This window comes from Phalangium opilio, unplaced genomic scaffold, assembly GCF_054372755.1.
Source record: "Phalangium opilio isolate 3A_F unplaced genomic scaffold, DU_Popi_V2 ptg000082l_1, whole genome shotgun sequence".
Taxonomy (NCBI): Eukaryota; Metazoa; Arthropoda; class Arachnida; order Opiliones; family Phalangiidae; genus Phalangium; species Phalangium opilio.
The window spans coordinates 13,612,390-13,634,715 of record NW_028324189.1 but is presented as its reverse complement, the minus strand read 5'-3'; the positions used below and the strand labels follow the sequence as shown (position 1 = coordinate 13,634,715).

Below are 22,326 nucleotides of genomic sequence, written 5' to 3'. Positions count from 1 at the left end.
GTTCAGGAAGGTGGTAGTTTCTTTTCTTTCCTTTTTCCTCTAGTTTCCTCTATTATCGGCGCTATAACAGGAGGTAGTCAGTAAAATATGCAGTACGCTCAGAAAATGGTCCTTGTCCCTAGCTCTACCTTTAAAAGCGACCCGTTCCCACACCCCCAACAACAAGTAGTTTCGGAATTGGACAATGAAATGAATGTTATTTTAGCTCGTAAAGATTTAGACGAAGCTTCAAAATGGCGCTTATACGAACAGACTGTACAGAGATATAATAATTTACATAATATCGCTAGGCAACCTATACCCACGGCCCCCCAACCAACATCCATCTATTTTAACTTGGCTTGGTTTGACGATATCCCCCTTAAATATATAGGGCATGTACATAGTATCGTTGATCAGATTTCAACTAACCCTGAAAAGCTTAGGTGGACAGATAGTGGGGAAGTTATAGTTAATGATTCATTAATACCCGGCTCGAGTATTAGAGATATAGCTTTAGAATTTGTCAAGCCTTCCTCTAACAAAGACCCAAAACCTAGAGGTTTTTACGCATTTACAAACCTACTTTCTAGTTTTTCCCCTCTAACTTCGTATACAATACCCCAACAAATTAAAATCAAAAGAACTAGAGCTCCCAAAGTTAGTGTCAAGGTAGCAGCTAAAAAACTTAAATCTGAGAATAGTCTTGAGGCAGCAGCTAAAAAACTTAAATCTGAGAAAAGTCTTAAGACAGCAGCTAAAAAACTTAAAACTGAGTCTCCGAAATGGGTAGCGTACGTAAAATCTCCAAAATTTCAGAAGGTATCTACTTTAACCCTTCCCACCCTGCAAGTTTCGGGGGTGCTGAAAAATTATATTTAGCAGTGAAATTAAAGGGTATTAGTAAGAAACAGGTACTAGATTGGTTAAAGGGAAAAGACGCGTACACTCTACATAAGAGAGTTTTTAGAAAGTTTAAAAGAAACAAGGTGGTTGTAACTAACATAGGAGATCAATATCAGGCGGATTTGAACGACATGCGTTCTTTGAGTCAGTACAACGACGGGTACAAATACATATTAACCGTAATAGATTGCTTTAGCAGAAAAGCCTGGGCCTTACCTTTAAAATCCAAAAGCGGTGTTGAAACGGTTGAGGCTTTTAAGTCTGTCTTTAGAGAGAGGGTTCCTAGGAAATTACAAACGGATAAGGGTACTGAATTTAGAAATTCCCAATTACAAGGATACTTGAAGGAGAAAGGGGTTATATTTTTTACAACTGAGAATGACGATATAAAAGCGTGTATGGTAGAAAGATTAAATCAAACTTTAAACCCCCCAATGTCGAGGGTTATTACAAATCATTAGAAGCCCTACTTAAACAAATAGCTTCCGGGTTAAACGGCTTTCAATACGGTTCAAAGTTTAAATTTGATTCGGATCCCCTCTCTGATTACATTTCTTTAACTATTCAACCTAACGGTATCTTGGCTCTTTCTCCCACTTTGAAAAGGATATTAGGATTTAAAACCCCAAAAGGCCAAAGTACGTCTTTCTCTTGCCCTTCAGATAAAACCAGCCAATCGTATAGAAGCTCTGTTCCCGCTAATTTAAATTATTATATTCCCGACCAATTGTTTATTTATTCCGATATAGTAGCTAATGAATTTATAGGCGATACGGTAGCCCCGCTACTTCGTATAGTAGGCGTAGACAGCGAAAAGCCTCACGGTTCGACTATAACTAAATCATTTAACTCTCCCCATTACGTTAAAGTTGCTAAACGTTACTTTGATACTATAGACATTGATATAAGGAATAGTTTAGGCCAAGCCGCGTCATTCGAGTTTGGAACGTCGACCTGTAAACTACACTTTAGACCATGCCAAAACCCCAAACATTAGAGTCTCGTTGCGAGTATAGGAGGTATTATTTAGATCAGGTAGGGGGTGGAGGGGTGTCAAAAGTATTTGTCGGGACCCCCCACCAAAAAGGTCACGGAATTGGGAGCGCCCTGAAAGGGTTATTTAGATGGGCACGCCCCTTATTAACTAGAGGTGCAAAGTATCTGGCACCTAGAGCCATTAGTACGGGACAAAAGATTCTTGGTGACGTAATGCAAGGTCAGAATGTGAAAAGTGCCGCGAAAAAGAGATTGCAGGAAACTTATGAGAACATGACTGCTGCTCAGCAAGGTTCAGGATTAAAGATAAAGAGACGCAAAGTTAAACGCCTGTCAGTTTATCACCGTCATTCAAAGCAGACGCCACGCGATATATTTAGCTCCTGAAAAAATCATGTTTTCTCTCCAAGCTCTTAAGAGTGAATTGGACATTTTTGCCCCTGTGCCGATTCAAACTAGTGTCGAACATGCTCAAGGTGTATGGGCCAAACCCTTGGCGGCCATTGGTGATAGCTCTACCCTCGAATACCTCATCTCGGGCAATGGAGATAGCTACATCGATGTAGCCCACACCATGCATTACAACAAAGTCAAAATCACCAACGAAGATGGAAGTGATCTTCCTGATGCCGCCGTGGTAGCTTTCGTAAACAACGCTGGCCACGCATTGTGGAGAACTTGCGATGTTTTCTTGAACAATACCAGAGTTTCTTCAGCCGCTCAAAACTACGCCTTCACTTCTTTTATCGAAACTGTCTCAAATTACGGACCCTCGGCCAAAACATCTCACCTTATGATGGCCGGATGGGAAAAGGACGAAGCCGGAAAGTTCGACGACTTTTCAAATAAAGGTTTCGTCGCTCGAATGGCTAAAACTGCTAAATCGGCCGTGATTGAATTTTTTACACCCGTGTTTAGTGACGTGTTTAATATTCCCGAATATCTCTTAAACGGGGTGGACCTTAAAGTCGTGTTTACTCGCAACAAGGATGAGTTTGCCTTAATGTGCCAAGAAACAGCCACTCTCAAAAACTGTAAAGTCAAGATACTAGACGCTGCACTCGCGGTACGCAAAGTTAAACTCAGTCCTAAAATATTGTTAGCGCATGAAGCAGCGCTTAATAACGGTACTGCCAAATATAATTTTACGCGCACCGAACTTAAAACTAAAACTATCTCTACCAGAAGTAGCACCGAGAGTTTTAACAATATATATCTAGGCCCTCAGCCTAATCGCGTCATTATTGGAATAGTCTCCAATGCGGCGTTCAAGGGCAGTTACGCTCTGAATCCCTTTAACTTTAAAACTTGGGATTTAAATTTTTTGTCTCTGTACCTCGATAACGAACAAATACCCTCGAAACCGTTGACTCCTGATTTCGGTAAAAACTTGTATATACAAGCTTATCAAACGTTGTTCGCGGGCACGGGTATTCATTATAAAGACGACGGTAACGATATTACTCCCAACGAGTTTGCCAACGGCTTAACTCTGTACGCTTTTGATCTGACACCGGACCTATCGGCTAGCGAAACAAACCACTGGAACCCCGTTAAGCAAGGACAATTAAGATTGGACATGGGATTCGCTAAACCTTTGCCCGAAGCCGCAGTCTGCATTGTATACGCCGAATTTCAAAGCATGATTCAAATCGATAAAAATAGAAACGTAATTGTAGATTATTAAAAAAATGTCAGCAACTACCACCGTAGACTTGATTCTCGCTTTATCAGATACGCCCAACTTTTTGGGTGTTTTCGCGTCAAATAGGTTACCTAAGGTTACCAAATATCCCGCATCGTTAATTATAAATTTAGATCAGCACTATGAAAAGGGGTCTCACTGGGTATCGGTCTTTATAGACGGAGCTCGTGTAGGCTATTATTTCGATAGCTACGGTTTGCCACCATTTCTGCCTAGTATAAGAAGATTTTTATCTTTAAACTGCAGAAAATGGACTTTTGGTAAACTACATCTTCAGAGGCTAGAAAGTAGCGTATGTGGGCAGTATAGCGCCCTCTATCTTATTCATAGAAGTAAGAAGAAAAGTACGAAAGCTTTCCTAAAAGCTTTTACCGCAAATCGAAAAATTAACGATATGAAAATTGCTAAACAGTATCAAAATCATATACGGCGACTAAAAAAGTGTAAAAGGAGCTTATTAACAAACCGTGTGGTTGCCTGGTGGTAATGCATCCAGCTCTGCGTTGTTTCAACAACATTTGAGTTTCCATTCCTGGGTTCGACTTCCTACCAACGGCGCTTTATTAGTCCGGTATAGAAAAAAAAACATCTTCAGATACGGCTTGAATCAAGTTTAAGGAGGAGGTTTTTTTTAAATATTTAACTAATTTATTATTATTAATTTAACTTAATTATGTATGTTATTATCACGCTAATTAAATGTTTTTTGATTTAAAATCTGCTTGTTTTACAACTAGCATAAGCCTATGTTTTCAGGATCTACAATAGCATAAGCCTATCCCTACAGGTATCAGCCACGTGACGTCATCAAGAAAACCACCACCAGGTGGCTCAACAATTCAAATCTCCCGCCAACAACATCACGTGACGTCATCAATTCCCCCCATCTCCCCCTCAATTCCCCCCCTCTCCTCCCCCAACACCATCACGTGACGTCATCAATCCCCCCACATCCCCCCAACCCCAAGGGTGTCGGTATAAACCCAAAAATTTTACCCCCCTTCCTTCCCCCCCTTTCAGGGTTTATACCGACACCCTTACTCTCTTACAACATTATATATTAAGGTCGCAAGGTGTAATTTATATCAACCAATTCAACTCTAGCCTCCTTCGCAGAGAAGCGTCTACCCCTACGAAGAATACGTTTCGCGCAACTATTCTGTAACATTTGTAACTTCTTCATATTGAACTTCTTTGGAGTAGCATAGATAATGTTCATATAATCGAAGAGTGGTTGGATCAGGGCGTTATACAAAATGCACAAGGTTTTCATCTCTAAGGCTTGGAACAGAGGGTACAACAACCAGATCCGCTTCTTAATTTTTACCTCTCCGAGTGACGTATGTCACGGAGAGGTTCTAATTTCGACGTGTCTGTGTGTGTATGTGTGTCTGTCTGTCTGTTGTTATTGACTTACACCCCAGGGGACCGCGTTCGCAGTTTGAAAATCGGAGCAAACGTGTTCTCAATTTCCGGAAATTTCGAAAATTGTATTACAGGCTAATACTCCATTGCCTGTCTAACACCAACAGCCTCTGGTCTATGCCCATCCCACCTGGACACCAGTCTGTACACACTGGCTTCTAATCACCACCCTCTTATGGTCTTTGTCCATCCTACATGGACACCAGTCTGTACACACTGGCTTCTAATCACCACCGTCATCTGCTCTATGTCCATCCCACATGGCCACCAGTCTGTACTTACTGGCTTCTAACACCACCATCTTCTGGTCTTTGTTTTTGTCCAGCCCACATGGACACCAGTCTGTACACCTGGCTTCTAATCACCACCGTCATCTACTCTATATCCATTCCACATGGACACCAGTCTGAACTTACTGGCTTCTAACACCACCATCTTCTGGTCTTTGTTTTTGTCCATCCCACATGGACACCAGTCTGTACACCTGGCTTCTACTCCATCATCATTCTTATGGTTAAGACATACGCGGCGATCGGCCAGGGTTACGAGAAGCGTCTGGCCTCCCAATGGTGGGGCTTCCACCAAAGGTTCACGCAATTGCGCTGTTATTATCTATAGCTGCGATACGAAACCCTTATATACTACCTATTTGAATAAGGCGAAGCAACCGGCGTATGCTTCATTTCAAACGCCAATATTAGTCAAGTCTCTCAAGAATGTTTAATTGTTCTTTATCAAAACGATGTAACGCTCAATAAGGCGAACAACTAACGAAGAAAATAATTAATATTAATTATATTTATTTTAATATTTAAGATAATCTTGTTTCTCAACTCAAAATTAATACGGAAAGAGTTAAAAAGCAGTCTATGCTTTTGTCTGTGTGTGTCCGTCCATTGTTACACTAGTGCGTCGCGTTAGCAGTTAGCCTTGTGTTGATGTGTTAAGAAATCATACAGAACCTTAATATTCCCTTTTTCCATAATATAAAGTGAATATGTGGATGTATTTTTCGTAATTATGATGCATTTAGTACTTTTGTAGCTTTAAAGCTCTCTTTCATTTTGATTTTCCAAAGATTTCTTTTAATATTGTTATTTGAAATGGCTGTTTATATATTACTTAAGCTATACTACATCTGTATATAGAATAATCCTTGGTTTAGTGATTTCATGAAGAAAATTAAGACTGAGACTCCGGCGGGTATATCAAGTCTTATCCGCAATAGGCTTAGTGAAACAAAGAGTAAATAATTGAGGCCTGAGGTGAAGTAAACTTTGGGCTTTGATTTTCGTGTCTGAAATGAAGAGACATCAACGGTTCAGAGTGAGCCGAAAGTTAAATACACTCTTAAATAATCAGGTTAAGATTTTATAATAGAAGAAAAGATCATGGTGGCAATTAGAATAGTAAAAGGGCTAATGGTAAACGGGTAGTAGCTACAGACTTTATATTCTCTTTATGGTGCGCATTGACTATTAGTGCGTCTAGCTACAATATAGCTTTGATGTTATTAAACGTTAACATTCATGTTGGCAAACTAAGAATATTGTTGAGGTGAGACGAGACGATAGTGTTTACACTGCAAACCAGTTGTGAATGTAGCTATCAGAATATACGGTAAAGAGCTGAAGCGTAGACTTCATTTCCTGTTCTTTCCCCATTGACTGATTTCCATATGTCCAAGATTTATCCTTATTTGATGTAAAATGTCGTCTGCTTTACTGTATATTCGCTATGCTTGGAATACTGCTTTAATATTTCGTAAATATTTACTTCAAAAAAGAGAAATAATTCCATATCTAGGTAAATAAGTTTGTAGTAGTAGACCTCTAGACTCGGAGAGGTAATATTTTGGTTTTCCCAACTTGTTTTACAGGTGTTTAAGTGCGTGATACCATAAGAAAATAATATATAGCTCCCTATAAGTATGAAACTCTACATTTAAGCCATGTAAACAGCATTTTCTTCCGTTGAAATTTGTTAAAAGTTTCTAATGCCACCTATTAAGAGTTTTTGGCGTTAAAAAAGATGAAATATTTGTGTAGAAAATTTTCAAATTTTATATTGTAAATAAATAGTTAAAGGTCTAGACGTTATTATTATGATAATTATAACTGATTAAGTACATGTCAAAATTATCATAATAAATTAATAGATGGCGCGAGATTTTGAGGAACGAGGCTAGCGCCTACACTGGTACGAGGTAAGGAGTATCTTGTGTCTCTACGGGCGCGGCGATATTTCCCGGCCCATCGTGCCTTTCGCGGAGACCTTAGGTGGCGGCGGCGGTTTCGCCCCCCTTTTACTCGTAGTTCCGAAACTTCTCCCACGGGGCGTAAAAGCGTGAGCGTGCCAAATTTGGAAGCAAATGCTGTAGTAAGAAAATATACTACGTTTCACACTTATAGGGAGCTATATATTATTTTCTTATGGTGATACCCATAATCTCTACTTTCTTGTTACGCGAGGGAGAGAACAGCATAAGGACCGTTTTTTAAAGCGTTAACAGTCAGGCCGATGTGCAACAATTTCTTTCGTAAGTTAGTGAGATTAAAAAATGGGAAAATATATTTTTAAATAAGAGGGAGCTGAAATGCAAGGCCCTAAATTTATGGTAGTCGAACTTCAACTGAATAGTCAGTTCGGTATTTGTATTGAATGGTGAAAATGAGCTTATCGAATTACTCAATTATTTGGTTCGGTATTCGATCGAATTATTTGATTGAAACGGTTAACCGCCCAGGTCTAGTTGTTTGCCATTTCATTCTTGTTTTACATAGCCTTACGCGAAAGTCCTTTGACTTTTGAGTGCTGAGCCAAAATTAATGTCAATTCTATTTTCTGCAGGCCATTGGAAATGCCAAAACGACAAAAAATGATAACAGCTCTAGATTTGGAAAATATATTGAGCTAGATTTCAACTCAAAGTACTACATTGTCGGTGTCAACATGAGAACATACTTACTTGAAAAATCAAGGGTGGTCTTTCAAGCGGTTGATGAAAGAAATTACCACATATTTTATCAACTGTGCGCAGCGGCCAAGGACAAGGCTGAGGATCTTGAAGAACTGCAGTTGGGTACGCCATTAATTAGCTGTGAAAATTGGTGTTGTGTGTTAGACATTCTTTATGACTTGTTTATCTATCAAGCAGCGTGCATCTAATCTCAAAAGTGATGTTTTAGTTCGTCACTATCTTATGCAAGAAGCGCGGTTTCCCGGACTTTATTTGGGCACCAATTCTTGCGGAACGACATCGCATTAATTTCAATTCTTCAATGAAATAGCGCGCGAAATCCAAATTTGGCGGGAAATGGCTGACAAAGAACGCCATCAAGTTAGAAAGATGTGGCAGTCCAATCTATATAAATCAAAGTCCTGTCTGTCTGACTGACTGATAATCAACGCCCAGCCCAAACCGCTTGCGCTAGAAGGCTGGAAATTTGCCGGAACGTTACTCATAAGTAGTAGGCGCGTACTAAGAAAGATATTTCCAATCCGCCGCCATCTTAATAAATGGCGCCTAGAAATGTAAAACATCTTCTCTATGCAAACAAAGTCCGCGCGTTTCAACCGATTTCACAAATATTTATTACACTAGTTTCCTTTAACCTATATACGGGCCGAAGGGTCTTTTGGGTTCGATTTGTTGCCATCTTTATATATGGCGGCCAGAAATATAAAAACCCTTCTTTATGGAATAATTTCCGCGTGAAAAGTAATAAAAATGTTCCGACGGGCTGAAGGGCAACGCCGAGTGCCTTCGCTCCTAGGGTGCTACAAAAATATTAGTCATTAGTAAAATCTACCCATTCTTTATGTTATTGAAGTTCTTATTACACGCGAGCGACGCCGCGGGTAACAGCTAGTACATAATAAAGTCCCCACGGGCTTTGATGGATAAATAAGTCAGTTTAGAGAGTTCTACTTGGAAATTGGAATGCTCGGGTGTTGGATGATATAATACTGAATTAATTTTAAAAAGTTACGATACTTCTAATTTTTAGAAGCTAACTACCTGTCAATAAGTTACTCAGTTATAAAAATTTACCTCCACCTGGAATTTTAATCACCTAACACAGGGTTCATACAAACCTGGAAAACCAGGAAAACCTGGAAAAATCAGGGAAATAAATAGTTGACAAAAACATCAGGGAAAATTCAGGGAAATTTAGAATTTTTAGTAAAATTCGGGGAAATTTGCATCAAACAGTTGCCGAGTAATTGAGCAAATTGTTCGTGAACATACTCTCCGTAGGATTAACATTACACTATACTTTGGAGGCTCATAACTCTGGTTATATTAGAGATACGAGGATGTCCTTTTAGTATGTTATAGTCCTATTTGCCCCCCCTCCTTCGTTAACATTTGCTCCATAGGATACTCCATATACGGTAAAAACCTGGAAAATTCAGGGAAGTATATGGGGAAAAACCTAAATATCTCAGGGAAATTTATTTCCAAAAGTTGTATGAACCCTGTTTAAACAATACCACTTGTGATTCTTCTCTATAAAAAACGTAACCTGTACAAATAGTACAGGAAAAATAGGTTTTAACCCGCAACAAATTGAAACAAAGCTGAAAATTTCAGATCTTATAGATTTTTGGGCGCTATTTAACGTGGTGTGGTCTCCCACACTCTCCCATTGGAGGAATTTCCGCCATATTGGAAAATGGCGGACAAAATCGAGAAAACGTTTAATAACTTCGGTTCTACTTAACCGATTAACACGTAATTAGGCTTCAATTGTAGATCGCCTTCAAACACATAATTCACATCTTAAGATATTTTGTCCTACAACTAACCGGAAGTTCACAATCTGACCCTGAAAATTAGCCTCATATAAAAATTGGGGATTTAAAGCATTTATGGTTTCTATTTTCAGAATACGTTTCCAAAATTAAACATATAGTTCCTATTACTGACAAATTTTGTTTCTTTTCTGACAAGAGCTATAATGTATAGTACGGGAGAGGGTAAAACAGCCTTTTTACCATCATAAAGCTTAATATTTTAATATATACCGTTGTTCGCCCACACTTGTCAATACGGCTAAAGTTGAGTTAAAGCGTGTGAAACAAAGTTGACATAACCAAGTGTATACTTTAAATGAAGATTATGGAATTGAGCTTTTGAATTAGCTTCTCTTCCACCAACAAGTGCGGCAGCAAAGCAACATTCAATTAGAGTTTATCACCAAGTTCAAACGTGGCTTGGAAGCAGCCTAAATGCTAGAGAATGGGGTTGGAGATAGGTAGGATCTGAACTCAAACCAATCGTTACCACTCTACAACCTGCTCCAGCTGAGCTTCTGCAGATGATCCCTCGTAAATGCAAGGAAGTCCGTGATTTGAAATGTGAATGCGGTAAAACTGGTCCAGTCTGTTCTTCAATTTGTAGACAATGCAAGGGAGTATCTTGTTCAAATGAACATAGAGATTTTGAGGCTAAACCTCAAGTAGAGGACTATGATTAAACTTAAGCTTCACTAATATTGATAAATATACTAATATACAAGTTGGTAAACCAAAATAAACCTCTCCGATACGAGACGCAATTAACAATATGAAGAAAATAATTAAGAAAATATAATTGATATTAATTACTTTAGTCGTCAGTAGTTTAACGTAATTCTACTGAAGTCGTTTTAAGAAACTTAATTCCTAAAATAATTTTAAACATAGCTATTGTTGACGTTTGAATTCTAGCGTATGCCTCTTTAACAATTTTTGGAAATTTAGGGTATATAAGGCGATTGATTCACAATAAATGATAAGAAATCCGCAATTGCATGAACCTTTGGTTGAAGCCCTGCAATTGGGAGGCTAGACGTTTCTCGTAACCCTAGCCGATCGCCACGCACTTCTTGATCCTAACGTTGGGAGTAGAAGCAAAACGTTTGCTCCGATTTGCCAAATGCGGACGCGGTGACCGACACACAGACAGACAGACACCCCCCCCCAACACACAAGTCCAGTATAATACCTCTCCGTGACGTCATCGTCACTTAAAGAGGTAAAAATATAGTGGGAATAATATATTTTAGGTTTAAAACCCTCTTTGCATTTATTTCGCTTGAAACCGTTTCGAAATACTCAAAAATTAGATTTGCCTCACTTTCCGTATCTTTTGGATGAATTATGTGTTTGAAAGTAATCTACAATTGAAGCCTAATAACTTGTTAATCGGGTTAGTAGAACCAGAGTTATTAAACTTTTTGTCGATTTTGGAAATGTATTCTGAATATAGAAACCATAAAATGCTTTAAATTCCCATTTTTATATGAGGCTAATCTTCAGAGTCAGATTGTGAACTTCCGGTTAGTTGTAGGACAAAATATCTTAAGATGTGCATTGTGTGTTTGAAGGTGATCTACAATTGAAGCCTAATTACGTGTTAATCGGTTGAGTAGAACCGGAGTTCTTAAACATTTTCTCGATTTTGTCCGCCATTTTCCAATATGGCGGAAATTCCTCCAATGGGAGAGTGTGGGAGACCACACCACGTTAAAGAGCGCCCAAAAATCTATAAGATCTGAAATTTTCAGCTTTGTTTCAATTTGTTGCGGGTTCCCTCTATTTTTGGGCTAAAATGACTGTACTAAAAGCGTTATTCTGAATTTTTTTAACAATAGTTATTTTCGTAATTATGCAGTATAATCTATAGCCTAATTGTTTTGTCCTCTGTAAAATCTTATAAAAATGTAATTGCCATTTTTTCCTACAAGAAATAAGTTCATGTAACATAACATCATACCTTAAAAGAACAGCCTTTCTCTAAATATAAAAGGAAAAATATTAAAAAATAAATGAATAAATGATCTCTTATTGAAAAATAATCAGCATTTAATTGGTCTTAAAAACGGGGACTACTGCGCTATCCGCCATTGGCTTAGTGGCGTCTGCTAGCCAGAATCTTTACCCCAAGCCCTACTTAGAAGAGGTTCAATTAAGCAGACGCCACTAATCCAATGGCGGATGACGCAGTAGTCCTCGTTTTTAAGGCTAATTAAATGCTAATTATATTGTAATAAGAGGTCAAAATTTTTTGGATAATATTTTTCCGTTTGTGCTTAGAAAAATGGCTGTTTTTTTGCTTTAAGTTTTGGATGAACTTCACCTGATGTATTATGGTCATGATTTGACTTAAAATGTGTCATTTTCCAGTGTTATTTTCCATCAAAGCTTTACTTATTATTTTAACGGCAACCCTTGTTAACTTTCAGGTGATTGCGATAGCTTTCACTACACTAACCAAGGCCAGTCGCCCGTTATTCCATCTGTAAATGATGGCCACAGTTTTAAAGACACGAAGAGAGCATTTACACTGCTTGGTAAGTTAGAATTTAGTTTAAGCATTAGTTCATCTAGGACCACTTGGTTAAAAGGTGGGTGAAAAGTGAAATAAATTGGTTTTTCTTATCAATTTTACTAATTATATGATCCATCTTCTGCGATTAATTTTTAAACTCAAATTAGTTAAGAAAGAGATATCATAGATAATTTTTAATTATTATCTCCGACCAATCGCCTTTTATTATCAAAGTTTACATGGCGTGCCATATATCTTGCACCACGATTGTCACGGTTCACGGGTAGTTGAGCGGTTTTCAAAGGAGCGTTTTGGAATAAAGCGGTTCCCAAAACAGCGGTTTGCAAAACCGCGTACAAGCAAAAGCGCGGTTGCTGTTTCCGCGTTTCTCAATACAGCGCTATTTCCCAAAACAGCGGTTGCTGTTTCCGCCCAAACTGTGATTGATAGGGAGGGAAATCTCTATTATATTAAGTATATAGGATAAAAAACAATATTATGCAAAAAGGAGTAGTGTTATATCGGAAGTAAATATAAAATATAATTTTTTGGAAAAGGCATATTATTTTGGGAAGTTAATGAAGATAAACAACAATATTTTGGAAAAGGCGTACTTTCGTACGCTCAAGATATAAACGCTGTAATCAAAATGCGCTAAAACGAGAAATGGCTATAATGGCAAACGCGTTTATGAAAAAGCCGTTTTGGACAATGCTGTTTATATAACACGCCCAATCGATAACATACCGATTGGCACATCGCTCAATTTTATCAAATTTCGCTTCAAATGTTATTCAACATGGAGCGTTTCACAGAAATTTTGTTAAAGGGAATGCGAATTTGCAATTTCACATCATATTTTACCACGAAAGTGTTATTATGTTATACTTTCAAAAATATCAAGTTTTTGATATAATTGAACCAAAGTTTATATTTCTAAAATCCATTGAAAAGTCACGAAAACTCAGTTTCGAAATATCAATGATTTTGTCTTGTCGAGCTTGTTCGCCCGTTTGATGACGTCACTATGACGTGAGGAAAAAAGCGCGGGAATCCTATACGCGTCTTAAGCTTCTCGCCAGTCTAAACTCTGGGTCTGATCATAGAGACTAGAAACCCCAAGGAGTGGCAGGAATGCCTCAATTTGTTGCCCTTTTTCCTGGTACAGGGCGACTTCCGCTAAGCAAAATTAAACGGGCCGGAAGCTCTCATGAACTAATTTATGAGCAACATCATTATTTGCGCTTGTAGAGCGGGGGACCTGCCACTCCTTGGGGTTTCTAGTCTCTATGGTCTGATAGCGGAGAGAGTGGCACCATCTCACGTGAGAAATATATCTGTGACGTCAGCCATGGACGAAACAATACTGAAGGACGAATGGCAGCGGGAGAAAGTTGAAAAATACTTGTTAATTGGCCTTCTAGCGGCAGAAAGTAGCAAACCGGATAGTGGGGGGCATATGGGGGAATCAATGTTCTGAAAAACCAGGGTAACGACATTAGGCACGTGACAAAAAAGTCAGTAATCATTGGTTCATTGTTCAACGGATTCAGGCTAGGACTGTTCACGAGCTCGAGCCAGCTCGGGCTCGTGACGAGCGAGCCGAGTTCGAGCCGAGCCGAGCCGCCACTTTTGCGGCTCGATTAATTAACGAGCGAGCTTTTTTATGGTCGATCCGAGCCGAGCCGATAGGCATCGAGCCGAGCCGACTCGCGAGCCGGCTCGCGAGCTTAGTCACTGATATAGTGCTTTCCTTTTAGTCTTTATTCTCTCCACCAATAGCTTTCCGTTGTATTTTTACATGAAATAAAGCGTGGGAAAAATCTCTCGTCTCTAGCCTTGAGCATATTTTAAAGAGCGGGTTTTACTGAACCACTACATTCCTAAACATGGGATGGCATTTATAGTCATTCTCAAGTTTGACGTTGGTAGTAGCAATTTTTTTTAAACATGTATATGTTAATCGAGCCAGCTCGGCTCGGCTCGATCATTTTCGAGCCGAGCCGAGCTCGAGCCGAGCCAAGACCCAACGGCGGCTCGGCTCGACTCGAGCCGAGCCGCCGTTTTTTTGACTCGAGCCGAGCCGAGCTTTTAAAAAGCTCGCTCAGCTCGGCTCGTGAACAGTCCTAATTCAGGCTCGTTCCAAAATCCAAATTTCAAAAACTGAATTACTGAAATGGAAATTTAAAATGGTTGGAAGCAGAAATGGCAAGCCTCTCAGTCTCCGATAAGTTTTTCATTGTCCAAGGGTTATATAATTTTATTATTTTAAACATGAATTAATTAGTTTTAATTTCATGCAATTTAAAAATTTGTGATTGCAAAATTTCAAAAATCTTTTTTTTTATTTTTTTTTTGAAGCAGTTCACGTCTTATTTTGTCTAGATGGGGCTAGCTTTCTCCGGGATTTGACTCACTATTTTTCATAACCCCCCTTCGTTTTGGGGCTGAAAAGGGGGAAGTAAGCTTAACATTGGTTGTTTTGTCGCTTAGTATGGGGCTCTATGGGCTGCCATCCGTCCTTCAGTATTGTTTCGTCCATGCGTCAGCCTACGGGAAACGTTTTAGCCTTTCATAAAAAGTGGATTTCAAATCATTTCATATGAAGCATTTTCAAATGCATATTGCCAAATATGCAGATATCGGAGAATTAAAAGCTTGATGTTTTTGAATTCACAGAAATTAATTCTATCTTTTTTTTTTATATATAAATCAGAGGTTTTTCAAACGAAGCTTCTCATTCCCTTTAAATAGAGGGCAGGGAGTTACGTGATTGGTCGGAGGTTAACGACATGATGTTGCATTGCATGTACTTACTAACATAATTATACAGGCTTCTCTGACCTCCAGAGGATCACCATTTTAAGAATATTGGCTGCTATTTTGCATCTTGGAAACGTACAGTTTCTACCTGGTGAAGAAGATACCGAAAGCTCATTCGTATCGGTAAGGAAGTTCGAATGAATTGAAAGAACTCTTTATCATGGGCTAAATAATAATTTTTGGGAATTATTTAACGGTAGAAAAATGATCTTCATCTTGTGGTGCTCTCTGAACTCCTTGGTGTTGATGCTACAAACATGAGTAGATGCCTGTGTCATAGAGAACTACAGAGCATGAAGGAAGTAATCACAAAACCCATGCCTGTTGAACAGGTACGCAGTTGTTATAATAAAGACTTTGCAGCGCGCATGCTCAAATGAAAACTGAAGTTGTTCAATATGAAATTTTTATCCCATAGGCTTCTTTTTCTAGAGATGCTTTAGCCAAACATATTTACGCCAAACTCTTTGATTGGATTGTAAGCCAAATAAATAAATCTCTCGTTTCTGATGACAAGATCCACCATTTCATAGGAGTTTTAGACATTTACGGGTAAAATGGCCACTTTCTTAAGCTAATTTCAAATTGTAATAACAATTATATATTCCTGAAGGTTTGAAACGTTTGAAACCAATAGTTTCGAACAGTTTTGTATTAATTATGCTAATGAAAAAAAATTACAGCAGCAGTTCAATCAAGTTAGTAAACGGTAGTTTAGATCTGAATACGTTTATAAGTGATATGTTCCGTAAGTATGAAACTTCCTATGCTTCGTACACTAACAATGAGATATACAAGGCCCATGCGGGCGCCAATTTTTTTATATTTTTTTCCGGACCTTTTTAAATCGCCACGATTTTCCCGCTAGAGGCGCGTTTAAGTCTAAAAATTTACGTAAACCTCACTTGACCAGCTGCCTGCTCTAAGTTTCGAACCTCGAGCGAAGAAGCGCGCGGTGGGATTTCATGTGAATTAAGCCTAATGATTAAGTGTATTAAAGAGACTAAGAAGCGCCATCTATCAACCACACAAGTCAAATATATATGGGTGAGTGACTCCCCCTTCGAAGTGAGCGTGCATGGGCCTTGTATATCTCGTTGGTAGTGCTTCGTATTGCTAGAAACTAACTGAGAGCTTGTTCGAGAACGACAAACGAGAATTGAAGTACTACACTCGGTGGTTAATTTTGCAGTCCATCTTCCTAGGCTATTTAGTCTTTGACAGCGCCTCACCAGGGGTCGGTTTACCTCGAATCTATGGCCTACGTCACTTCATGACAAGCTCCAGTTTGTAACCAGTGACAAACTTACGGAACATACCTTATAAACTTTTGCTCATACTCTAGTATGTAAAAATTTAAATAACGATCATTTTTCTTCAGCATGTCTTAAAACTCGAACAAGAAGAATATTTTCGAGAGAAAATTGAATCGAAGTTAGTTGAATATTACCATAATCAGCCATGTATTGATCTCATTGAAAGTAAACTTGGCATTCTTGGACTTCTGGATGAAGAATGCAGGGTAAGAAACCGCTCACTAAAACCTTTCTGCGAACTTGTGGTCTTTCGTGGACACTTTTTAACCCTGTTGCGTGCTATGTCACAGAAATGAAATGACCTTATAGTATTTTTTTATTGTTTCATTGTTATTCATTACTTATTGACGAGTTTTTCGTCAAATCTCTGCCCTGCAACTGCTGGGCAGGTGTAACGCTCAAGAGCTTTATTTGTCGTGTGTCTTCTTTAAAAGCGGGTGTGTCATAGCGGGCAATAATTATTATCAGAAGTCCATTAAATTAGCCTAGAAAGTCTTAATTGTTTAACTTAATTTTCTTGTGATGGATGCCTAAAGGCAGTGACCAAACTTGGTGCAAGACACTATTTGAGCAGTGTGAAAAATGGGAGCATTTTGAGAAACCTAGACTCTCACAAACGTCATTCCTAATTCGCCATTTTGCCGACAAAGTGACGTACGACTCTTCCGGATTCCTGGAGAAAAATCATGATACTGTTATGGAAGAACAAATTAATATATTGAAAGCTAGTCAGGTTTGTGGCTTTCTCATTCCTACTTAAAGGGGCTCTACGTAGCGGTTTTGGTGAAGTCCGCCTTAAAAAACTCTTTGGCCACAAGGAATGGTGCCACCGTCGCGGTGGCGTGAAGCAATATGCTACACAAACAGTTTGAACTACCCTTCACCCCAACAGCTCCAGCCAGTCCCTTTAAATCTTCGAATGTGATAGTCAACTCTGAGAATGCGCTATTTTCAACTGTTAATTATAACTTAATAGTGTTAAAATTGAAGTAATACCGTTTTTATATTTCAATTTGCGTAGGTTCAGTTAGTTGCGGAGCTGTTTGAAGAAGTTGATCCGGCAAAAGCCACTAAAGGTTTGAAAACAGTTTCTGTTAAGGCAGCCGCTCAAGGGCCTGGAAAATCCCAAAAACAGAATAAAATGACAGTGGGCTCGCAGGTCAGTTGGTTATAACTGTGTTTGAATCCTTGAGCCAATATTAAGACTCTTTCAGACGATCCAACTTTTTGACTCAACCTGTTGAGTCAACTCGAGTTGAATGAAGCAGTTGGATCGTGTGAATTGAAGGTTTGAGTTGAGTCACAAAAAAAAATTGACTAGGAAAATTTCGATCTGTGATCCAGTTTCTACTGACTCAAGTTTATGATTTCATATCTTCAGCCAATCAAAATGAATTATATAAAAAAATCTTTTCGTGGCTTAACTCTTACATAGTCTATGATTTATTTCCTTACTGCTGTTCTCTCTTATTTGCCTTCATTAATCTAAGAATCTTGTATTAATTTGAATGGTTTTTTAACTTTTCAGTTTAAAGAATCATTGGGTCTTCTTATGGCAACTTTGAACGCAACTACGCCTCACTATGTCAGATGTATTAAACCCAATGACGATAAATAAGCTTTTAAATTTGATCCTAAACGAGCTGTTCAACAACTCAGGGCTTTTGGTGTATTGGAAACTGTCAGAATAAGCGCGGCTGGATTTCCATCCAGGTATTTAAAGATCTTCATGTGTCAATTTAGAATAGAATGGTCAGAATAGACACCCATTTTTAGATTAATAAAATATTAAAATAACATCAGAATCATTAACGAAACCATAAGTTTATTATAAGATATGTTCCCCATAAGTTTGTCACTTGGAGCTCGTAGGTGATAGATTCTCGTAAAGCGACGCCTGGTGAGGCGCTGTCAAAGGCTTAGTAATGCAGATTGAATAAGAAGATGGACTTGAAAATTATCCGAATACAGTACTTCAATACTCATTTGTTTTTCTCGAACTAGGTACACATTTTTTAGGACACTAACGGGTGCCCGAGTCCCAATTTTTTAAGCCTTTGCCAGTACCCGCCGAATCTGTCGGGTCCAGTTTATGACGTTACCGCGCATGTTTCAATACAGCCCTGCTGATGACGAAACTTACCAAAATGGTTCAAATGGTATATTTTTATATTCTCACTTTTTAATTTTACACGGAATTTTAATTCCGGTAAAATTTAAGAAACTGCACCAAAACCCCTGTCCCTGTCCCTGTGCCGGACGCGTCCGCGAAACGAACGCTTACGATAAGAGAGGGAAACCGGTCGCGTCCGCGAAACGTACGCTTACGATGAGAGCGAGAGATCGCTAGCGTACGCGGTGGCGATACGAAGCTCCGCGTAGAGAGAGAACTGCCTGCCTGGTATATTAGTGAGAGGGGGAAGAGGGAGAGGGGGCATCCCGCTCGGAGAGAGAGGAAAGAAAGGTAGTTTAAATCTCGCGGGCTTTTTTGAGTGGAGGGAAACAAGATGATAATTTTCGTGCACTACTGCACTTTGTGCGCGTGATTCATCAGAGATTATGCTGGATGGTTAGGTTAGGTTTCGTAAAACAGAGGGGACGCTTTACGGTCATAGTGATTTCTGGTTTAGGGGATCCAGGATTTTGTTTAAATACATTATTTGATTCGTATGGTTTTTAAAAATTATACTTTAGTGGGGTGCACAATTTAGTTTCATTAATATTATTTGAAATGTGACGTTATTAGAAATTAAAGGGATACACGATTGTGTTTCAGAAATGTTTTTAGTTGTACGATTTATTGGAAATCAACTATACGGGGGGTCACGTGAGCCGTGTAAAATTACTATTAAGGCCCAGCCCTTGGGCCATCTTGTTTAGATGGACTTATTTGGACTTCTTAAATCGGTATGGAGTACTTAGTCGATGGAAGGATGTCAATAGAAATGACTTAAAGCTCTCTTGTCAAAAAATACTTAAAAAGGTTATAAAAGTAAGTCTTTTCTACCATTAACCATTGTTAATTAGATAATGTCGTCAAATGCGGGCCTATATATGCTCATAATTATAAAATTTTGTAGTCCATGCATTGGAAACCGGTATGTTATACCAAAAGTGGATGAGAGGAAAAGTATGAAAATGGCCAAAAGTCGCGAGTCATCAGAGTTTCGCCGTAGTTGACCGTTTTATTGGCGTAGCTATACTGGGCCTGTACACTCCCTTAAAATAGGTCTTGTGTTAATTCGTGGTTACAAGGTTACCGTCGTCTGCTATTTTGTATGCTAGAACTTCCTCGATTTGTGTTTGTAGTCAGGACACAGTTAGAGTAGCTGGTAAGGTTTTAAAAGGTATTTGAAGGTATAATATGGATTTAAGTAAGGTTATCGAAGCAATAGAAGAGCACATAAAACTAGATACGTTTAAAATAAATCTCGGTAATTTAGCTATAGCGCGATCAGCTTGCATCGTGAATCGCGTGATCGAGTGGGTTATGGTTAAACCAAGGAGCATAAATGTCTGAACTACTTTCAGTCGCGAGTTTGCAAGTCCATCAGTCACTAGTAAACTAAATAGTTATTGGCGAAACTTTGATGTCCGCGTTTTTTAACACAGGCTCTATGGCCATTGTCATACTTTCCCTCTCATCCACATTTGGTTATACTGACTGCTGTTTTATGAACGTTATGCACAATTTGTTTACCGTTAAAGCATTAATTACCTAATAAGAAAAAATTACCATGCGTATGACACTCCTCATAGCCCTAAAGCAAAATTTTTTAAGCACGGTATGTTACCAACCAATGTAGATTTTGACAAGACAGGCAATTAAGGCATGGATTAACTACCGCTAGGGATTGTTCACTAACAGTGTTTCCCCATTTATTAATATCGCCAGCTACATGTTCCGAATTATTCCTTGATTCCCCTCTTGATTCCCCCAATTTATTGGACCAAAACCCCTACGAAAAGTTGAAAACATGTTTTGAAAAATAGTCAGTCGCGAAAACGTTGAGGTAAAGGTAGCGGCCCATTCGACCACACCTGAAAGATAAGCGTGTTGTTTGTTTTAAATCGAAATAAAGTTTGTTTTTTGATAATCTTACTAGTGAACAAAATTTCTATACCTTTTATACGCGAGCACGAACAAGTATTTAGGTCATATTTATGTTTTTTGAGTACTTATCGAGTCCCAAGTATTTACTTGTCGAGTATTAATCGAGTAAATTTCTTAAAATAACGAATATATTCAATTAACAGGTTTTAAAGATTGTTAGTGAACGATTAAACATTTATAATGTTCTTTTCAACATAAATGCTCATGAGCACATCGTCTGCTAAAGTTCAAAGCCTTGGATTTGCATATTTGTAGACTGTTTAAGAAGTTTAAAAGCTACTCAAACCTTCCTCGAGTAGTCTGGGAAATAGCACACTTCCTTGCTTGGACTAGTTTTTAAATTCAAGAAGTGGGGGTTGGTGGTCCTCGGGAGCAGTTTATTAATTGCAAATCTATAGGAGAACAAAGGCTGGGGACCATTTCTTTCTAAGACCAGTTTATTATTTAGGAGGACACTAGGGGGTCACTGGTCCCAAGGACTAGTTTAAAAAATATCCTTACTGCCCAGACTGTCCTCGAGTATTTCAATATGTTGTTACGGAGCCTCCGGGATGAACTAGGCCCATGCATGTCAAATTTTATGTGGGCAAATATCCAGTTTGTTAGGAAAAAATATTTTCACCATAGATGGCGCTTATTTTTCCGTTGTGATAGGGGTCTTCCTTAAATTATCGTTGATATTTTAGGGGTCAGTCATAAAATTTTTATGATAGAGAAAAGTTTCATCCTAAAATTAACGTAAATGTTTTTGGGGCTATTCACTTTTTACTGAATATTTCGGTTAGATGGTATTGATGACAACAAAATAAATTATTTCAATTAAAATAATTCAGTAAGAGTTATAAAAACGTATACTTACAATCCGAGACCTTGGCTCAAATACTTAAGCAGCCGACAGGGTCACGGGGTTGAACTTTGTTTATTTTTCGGTCGTATCAGCGCCCCCAAACGGGAAAACACGGTGAACTAAATTAGTTAAAAAAATATTCTCGCTTCGCCACACGCATGGGCCTAGTTCATCCCGGAGGCTCCGGTTGTTATCTAGTATCGAATCGAGTACTCGGCTCGGTGCTCGAACTTAACGAGTACACGCATGAATTTATTCATTAACATGAATATATATGTGTATCATTAGCCTTTCTATCATGTTATTCAGGGATGGGAGGGACCTTTCTATTACAAACGCGTTTAACGTCATCGCGGTAGCCAATCAAAATCGAGACTCGGTCAGGTTTACCAAACTGCGTCAACTGACAACTGAATATTTAAAATGATCGCCGATACGTAAATAAATATCTCAACACGATGTCCAAAGGTGATATTGATCTTTTAAAGGAAATTATATTAAGTGCGTGCAATGTTTATCCTAATCTAAAACTGAAAACTGGTGGTAAAGTGCTAAGCCTTGGCTATAAAGAAAATAAAACGTTTGAAAATTAACTACCAACATCTGAAATGGTGATCTTGCTGGGTTTTTCCCTGGTTTTGGAGGTAAAATTAACGCGGTAGTTGATCAATTTACAAGCATAATTAGCCTTTCGAATGACAAGAGCTTTAGCTTTAAAAACAAACCGCCGGCAATTCTCTGACGTCACTCAAACTAAGCCCCTCCCATCCCTGAATATGTAGTTTAACTAGTCAATGCAGATGTATATTCATGTTAATGAATAAATTCATGGTACACGCACACCACTGACCAGTTGTCTTTTTTATCTTAATAGACATCACACATTTTTAATTTTCA

The 22,326-nt window shown here is 38.6% G+C and overlaps 1 protein-coding gene across 1 annotated transcript in view; it reads left to right on the top strand.

The window, feature by feature from the left end:
* Positions 1-22,326, top strand: part of LOC149651866 (unconventional myosin-Vb-like) — a 419,287-nt gene that overhangs the window by 394,168 nt on the left and 2,793 nt on the right. Inside the window, exons 6-15 of the mRNA XM_089846978.1 lie at positions 7,862-8,093; positions 12,244-12,351; positions 15,163-15,275; positions 15,353-15,484; positions 15,571-15,704; positions 15,766-15,850; positions 16,534-16,675; positions 16,996-17,201; positions 17,490-17,627; positions 21,522-21,543. Coding sequence (XP_089703104.1) covers positions 7,862-8,093; positions 12,244-12,351; positions 15,163-15,275; positions 15,353-15,484; positions 15,571-15,704; positions 15,766-15,850; positions 16,534-16,675; positions 16,996-17,201; positions 17,490-17,627; positions 21,522-21,543 — 1,312 coding nt within the window. The remainder of the gene's footprint in view (positions 1-7,861; positions 8,094-12,243; positions 12,352-15,162; positions 15,276-15,352; positions 15,485-15,570; positions 15,705-15,765; positions 15,851-16,533; positions 16,676-16,995; positions 17,202-17,489; positions 17,628-21,521; positions 21,544-22,326) is intronic.